At 41.3% G+C, this 6912-nt stretch overlaps 1 protein-coding gene across 6 annotated transcripts in view; it reads right to left on the bottom strand.

Moving 5' to 3' along the window:
* LOC109856698 overlaps nt 1-6579 on the bottom strand; it is a 64878-nt gene extending 58299 nt beyond the window's left edge. The window contains exons 1-3 of one of the 6 annotated variants that reach the window (XM_020432265.1): nt 6412-6579; nt 2667-3576; nt 887-1123 (exon numbers count right to left, since the gene is read on the bottom strand). In XM_020432265.1, the coding sequence (XP_020287854.1) occupies nt 887-1123; nt 2667-2898 (469 nt within the window). In that variant the 5' untranslated portion in view covers nt 2899-3576; nt 6412-6579. Of the gene's footprint in view, nt 1-886; nt 1124-2666; nt 4249-6241; nt 6346-6411 lie in introns of those variants that run through there. The other 5 variants (XM_020432261.1, XM_020432262.1, XM_020432263.1 and 2 more) reach the window with 5 other exon arrangements.
* Nucleotides 6580-6912: the final 333 nt, after the last annotated feature.

Genomic DNA, 6912 nt, shown 5'->3' with positions numbered 1-6912 from the left:
TTTTTTTTTTTTTTCAAACGAGTTGCAGGATATTCCCGTGTTTTTAGCTCGCCGTTAGCGAGGGAAAAAATCCCGAGGAAGTTCTCGATTCAATGCCAGATATTTTCATCATTCCGTCAGAGGATTATTCCGCTTGCGGGTCGCGCGCGCGCGCGCCGCTTCGAGCCTTCGAATATAGGGATCATCGCGTTCGCGGATTATATATATATATATATATGTACAACATATATATATATATATATATATAACGGTGTAAAATACTTTCGTCGGAGTTTTACCCCGCCGCTTCTATATGTAGTTTGCGCAAGTTCTTTGATGTGACTCATCCGGAACAAAAATATCACTTTAGTCCGAAGTTTAAAATCGCGAGAGAAACATAGATTACGAAACCGAATTACACACAAGAAGTTAAATTAATTAATTAAATAAAATGTGGAAAAAAAAACACAAAAACATTCTCGGGGGTCCGGTTGATGAAAATTTTTGATCGTTGAAGAAAGTTGAGCTGTACCCGAACGGGATGCTGGATTAGGTTTCGCATCAAATTAAGGTGCGAGTTTGATATTGTTTCCCAAGTTAAATCAAGCTTAAGGGCGAGAAATATTTTTTTCAAAAACGTTTTTTCGTCGTGTTTTCCAATATAGAAATTTCGCGAACTAAAATTGGGGAGAAAGTCTAATTCCTGTGTGTGTGGTCTTGAAGTTCCTCATGTTTCAATTAAACTTCGAAAACTCTAGACACGTGACAATCGCGCGCGCGCGCGCTCGAGAGTGTCATAGATTGAATCTGGGTATCAAAGTCGGCAACTTTCGTAACAGTGCCACTACTATTAACGAGTTCCCCGCGCCTCCTTGTTTCTCCCACTTGTGCGAATCGCGCCACTCACCCTGATGAGGAGCGTAGACGTTGAGGTAAAGACAATCCTCGCTCTGGTTCCTCAGGTACGGCAGGTGCCTTTCCAGGTACTTGTATCTGCCCGGTTTCACGACCTCACGAAGATTCGGCAAGACTTGAGGGCAAACTGGAGCGAATTCCTGAGCCAGCCGCACTCCGCGATACGGTTGCGGCGAGCGTGGCGGTGAAAACCTGAAGGATCCCACCGGAGGCTCCGCGTAAGGAATTCCTAAGCCGCATAAAAGAACACACCGTCTTATATATAGATCCATTACTGAACTAACGCAATTAACGTTAATTCGATCATCGAATAAAATTGCTTTTGTACAATAATTTTTCTATTTGCAATAAAATCAATTAATAAATGTCATATTTTTATTTTTATTTTTTTTTTATTTTAAACTGTCATATTTTTATTTTAAACTTTTTTTCTGTTACAAAATACGCGATAAACATGACTCGAATATTTCATTGTCTGTAATTGTTTAAGTGTTTTTGAATTTCCATGTAATGTCGAGTTACGACTGACTAAATTTGACAACTCTATGATTAACGATTGATAAGGACTTAAAAGAATAAAGTCGAAACGTCTCAAGTACATTTTTTAATTTTTTCTACGGCAAAACATCCCGCCATGGCTCACATATTATTGTCCTGCTAATTGATTCAATTTATTGGAGTTGCCAAAAGGAGCCGGAGGTCACACCTCATTTCTCACTTATTTAAACTTTTTTTTATTTTAAACTGTCATATTTTTATTTTAAACTTTATTTAGAAGAAATTCTTTTTACCACATTCCGTGTGGAAATATATATATATATATGAGGCAATAAAATTAACTCGATTGATTTTCTATTCGAAAACTCACTTGAACGCAATTTAACTCTCTTTTAACTTTGATTCGTACATTTGTGAATCTTTAGTTACAAATTTCTCTTCGAGAATCTCTCACGAAATCAATCTCTCTTTATCGATTTTCTACTAACTTCCTTGTCTCTTGCAAGGTTAACACGTCTTAGAGCAAGAACTCGCGCGTTTTGAAGAATGCGCTCGCTTTGGACGATCACCAAACGGGAGCAGTGTGTAAACTCGGCTTTGAGTACACAAAGTGATGCATACAGATGCAGGCTTCAACGCGCGCGACGACGATGGACCCGGTAGCGTCGAGTCGAGCGAAGACGAAGAAAGCCGTAGAAGAAAGAGAGAATGAGAATGAGAGAGTGAGTGAGTGAGAGAGTGAGAAAGAGATGCTGAGCGCGCGATGGGAGTAATATCTGTTCCCGAAATACACAAGCGTGCGCGCGCGCGCTTCTCGTTTCGGATCCTTTGACGTATCGGGACTCTCAAAGCGCGGATATGCAGCTGCCAGGAAACTTTTGCTCGCTGACCGAAGCTGAGTTTCCTCCCCCCGTGGTATCGAACGCTATCGGGGATACCACGTTGTACCAGGTCGCATATGAAATGTCTGACTTTGCGCGCCAACCGGCTTAGTATTTCCATCCAAAATTAGATGTATTTTCGATATAAATAGCCAAACGCTCTCGCTTCACTTCGCCGTTAAGTTTATTTCTCACTTCAACAACAACAAAAAAAGTCGATCGAAACTCTCTCATTCTCTCGACGTGGGAGATTTTTGGATTATATATCCACCGATCTCCACCGATCTCTACCGATCTTTACCGATCTCCACCGATCTCTACCGATCTCCACCGATCGCGTACAAGTGACAATTTTTTTTTTCTCGACGATCGAATTGAACAATCGAAACTTACCGTAAAAAACGTCAACTAGCTGCAGATCGTAATTGCTCCTCGGCAGAACCACCATGCCCCGCAATTGGCCCTCCTTCACGCGAACGTCTTTCGTCATTCTCTCCTGCTGACTGTAGAACCGATTGTGATAGCCGTACTGATTGCGCGAATCGTGAAATTCGCGGTGCTCCGTGAAAATTTGCGTGCAGGCCAGCAACAGCAGACCCACCAGCAATCGCATCATCTCGAACATTTGCTTCGTGTTTCTTGATTTCACTTCACAGCAGCGAATCGAGAAGTTCTCGATGTTTCAAAATAAAAACGCGCGCGCGCACACAGTGTGAAACGAGATTAACACCTCGAACGAAAAGTTTATAATTAAAATCTTGCTTGTTTTAAGTCAATATATATATATATATATATATACGTATGTTTTCATACACGCTCGAAACTCAAGTTTATTTTACAATTATAAAAAAAAGATTACAATTAAAAGAGTTGCGCTACAGAGTTCACAGTTTCTGAAGAAAATGAAATAGCGAATTTTTCTTCCGAGCAACACGCGACTGAAGTTAAAAAAATAATTGTTCGAGAGAAACACACCAAGGATGCGAAGCAAGCGTCGTACTTTTGCATCCGTCGTCGTTGAGAAACTTTTTCCTCTCCTTAGGAGCGCGTGCGCGAATCGCCAAGTGTTTGACTTTTTCTATATATATGTGCGGCGCGGAATTTTCACATTTTTGCGTGACGTGATCTCAATCGATTTTTGAGAGACAAACACTCGATTTTATTCGAATTTACCCACTTTTATGGTCCGATCCATATCTCTACCTCTTCCACTGTAGAAACCTCATCATCGTCCATCGAACACCGTGCGCTTCTCGTGCGCTTCTCGCACACACATCCAACGCATAATAATTCTCGTTTCAAACTTCAAACAAATATCGCTCGCCAATAAGTTTGGTTTATTTAAATAAAAGTTTTAAACAAACATTAGTTCAAAGTGCGATGACAAAACGCTGTTTACGACACGTGTCACACGAGTTCGAGTTGCTGCGCATTTTTAACTGCGCCGCGGCGCGCGGAAAAAAAAATTCTTCAAAGAAAAGCAAGCTCGCTCGCTCGCTCGATCGAAAGTTGCGAGATGAGAGTTTACCACCAGGCAACACAGCGCGGCGAGAGTTCTATTTGGGGCGAAGAGAGTACGTGAAGTCGTGCGAGCCGCGGTCCGCGCTCTCCCAGTCGTACGTTCACCCTTGTTTGTCCCGCCAAGAATATCGTATCTGGAGGACATCGGCGGAGAGAGAGAGAGAGAGAGAGAGAGAAAAGAGCGTCGTCGGTGTCGCCGTCGTTTGGACCTTTCAACTCGCAATGTTTTACTCTCGTCAAAAACCGCACACTCCGCTTCTCGAATTCTATCGAACGCAGACAGTTGGTAGAAGTTGATCGGAAGATCAATTTACATTGGACGATTTTTCTGCGTCAACCTTTCGCGAAACGCGCACATACATATTTATTTATTCTTCGCGATAATGTAATCAATATTTTGAGGGTAAAAACTTCCGCTAGAGATTTTAAAAAATATACTTTACGACGTCGTAAGAGAGAAAGTTTCCGCTCGGTAAAAGCGCGGTATCTATTCGCACGGGCGCGAAACGACACGACGTAAAAAAAACTTTTGAGCAAAGCGGCCGTTCGCGCGTTAACGTCGAGCGAGACAAGTTCGCGCGCGCAAATTCGATCGCGTGACAAGCGATCGCGAAGTGTGCAGGTAACTACGGTACGCGTATTTTCCAGGATTGCGGTAATAGTTCCGCTCGCGCACACAGTTTTGCGATATACGAGCGCGCGCGCGCGCGAGCGCGAATGTTCCCGTAATTCTGACGTAATTTACGTCGGATGAATGACGTCAAGCTCCCGAAACCGAACCGGGTGAAAGAGGGGGGGGGAAATGCAAGTGCGAGAGAAGGCCAACTAAAATCCGATATTTGTGACGTTTACGGTGGACGAATTTTCGTAGAACTTGAACCAACGCGCTTTCAAACCATATCAAATTTACTTGTCAAACTGATACAGTCCGTGATCCGACACTGATCCCGAACTTTTAAAAGTTTTCAAATCTCGCGCACACACACACAGAGAGAAAGAGAGAGAGAGAGAGAAGAACTTTAAATGGATGATTCTTTTGTCTGTCTCTTCATTCAACTGATTGCGCGTTACATATCAAAGTGTTGCGCACAAAAAAATTGTGCAATATCTGTACATCTTGTGCAATAAAGTTGTACACGTACTTTTTATGTAAATTACTGTATACGTTGTTATTCTTTGCGTTTTTTTCACGGTCCCCCCGTCAAAAGAAAAATTCTCTTTTGCTCTCTCTCTCTTGTCTTGTTGTTTTCTCTTCGCGGTGCTTGTAAGTATTGTCCGGTTTTACTTTGAGACTCGTAATTGCGTGAAGTTTGTTTTTTTTTTTTTTTTTCGAACAACATATGGTAATTGCGCGCAACAAAAAAACTGCTCGAGAACGAAGAGCGTAATATATGGAAGACGCGTAACGTGATTATTAACAGATATTTTTGTTAGACGTTTCTTTTTTTTTTGAAATGCTCTTCCGTGTTATTTTTATATCGTCGTTGATGACAACCAGAAATCTCTCTCGTCGCTGCAAAGCCGAATTGCACATTTTCGCGTGGACGAGCACTTTCCAGGGTGAGAAATCGCAATAACGATTGATGCGCTCGATGTGTTGCAACTACGCGCGCGTGAATACTACTTTTTTATATGTACATATTCCTCAATGGAAAAAGGAAGACATTTGCCGGATCACGTTTCGTTATGTTTTTTGTCGCGAAAAAAAAAAACGGAACACAAAAAAAAAAAAAACAAAATTATAAACCCAATATAACGGGATAAAAAGAGAGAATAAATATTATAGATCGCAAAACTCTCGTTGGGGATCGACGCGAAATTATATTTAAAAAATTGTATAAACATTTAGTTTTACGTTTATTTTATGCATTTCATATATTTTATTACCGAGCCACTACTTTATATTCCGCGACAGTTACGGAATGTATAAAATATTTTTTTTGACACACACACAAATGTTTACGGGAGGGGGTTTTTTTTTTTTTTTATCGTTATTGACGGATTACTGTCTGAGCACGGGGGGAGAGGGGGGGCGGCGACCCGGTAGGTGATTATTGCGGCAAATCCTATTTTACACCGTTCGCGCAGATAAGCCTGTAGAAAATTCACCGCATCCATCATTAATTCTTCTTTTTATTTTCGTCGATGTTTATGATAGATTTTCGAGAGGTGAGAAAATTCCACCGGCGCGCGTTATCGCGTTCCGCGTTTTATACATACTACTTCCATAGATGGTGTATCTTTTTTTTAGAAGAAAAAAAAAATTTATTTCATGGATTTTTCGCGCACACAAAAGTAAAAGAGGTTTTTTCCCTCTCTCTCTCTCTCTCTCTCTCTCTCTAACATTCTCTGTGAAAAACACAGAATTTGTGGCGAAAATTGCTATATTGCAACAATTTCTATTTTTAGATTTTCCGACGGAAAATAATCGAAAACTGATCCTTTACCCTTTTTTTCCGCGTCGAAAAATTCACACAGCAATAACAACAAAATAAATTGTTCTCTCGCGCCCGCACACACGCGCGTGACACACGCGTATATACACGAATATTTAAAATAATAATATAATATCAATATAAAGTTTGGTATTTTAAAAAAAAAAAAAAAAACCAATTACACTTGACGGTTGGTACAATCTTCAGGTTGTTTTCAAAAAAGGAGAGCGACGGTTCGGAAAAGCGCGAAAAGATCAAATTCGATTCTTGAAACAATTTTGAACGGTTTTAATTTCTTGCTTTTTTTGCGACGAGAACGCACGTTCTGAAAGCTCGTTTTGTCTCGTACGAATCTCGCGAGTGGACTGAGGCGGTGCGCGAGAAGCGATTCTAAAATTAAATCACGAATTTTCGAACGAAGCGCCGCCGGGACCCTGGGACACGAGAGAGAGAGAGAAAGAGAGTTTCAAGCGGAAACTTTCATTTTCAATGGCACCCAAAGCCGTTGTTCGGATTCTTTCTGCGAATATGCGCACCGCCGACGGCTGTCTCTCAGAGTAGTAGCACAGAGAGAAGCATCGGGGAAGAAAGATACTTGTACTCCGGATGGTTGTTTGCTCGTTGATCCGCGAGAATGCGAATCGCGAAAGGCACGAAACGTCTCTTCTCTCTGTGAAGCTGAG

This window comes from Pseudomyrmex gracilis, unplaced genomic scaffold (assembly GCF_002006095.1).
Source record: "Pseudomyrmex gracilis isolate BER0280 unplaced genomic scaffold, ASM200609v1 scaffold_131, whole genome shotgun sequence".
In the NCBI taxonomy this organism is placed as follows: Eukaryota; Metazoa; Arthropoda; class Insecta; order Hymenoptera; family Formicidae; genus Pseudomyrmex; species Pseudomyrmex gracilis.
Note: the sequence above shows the minus strand (reverse complement) of the source record. Positions and strands in the feature narration are given on the sequence as shown.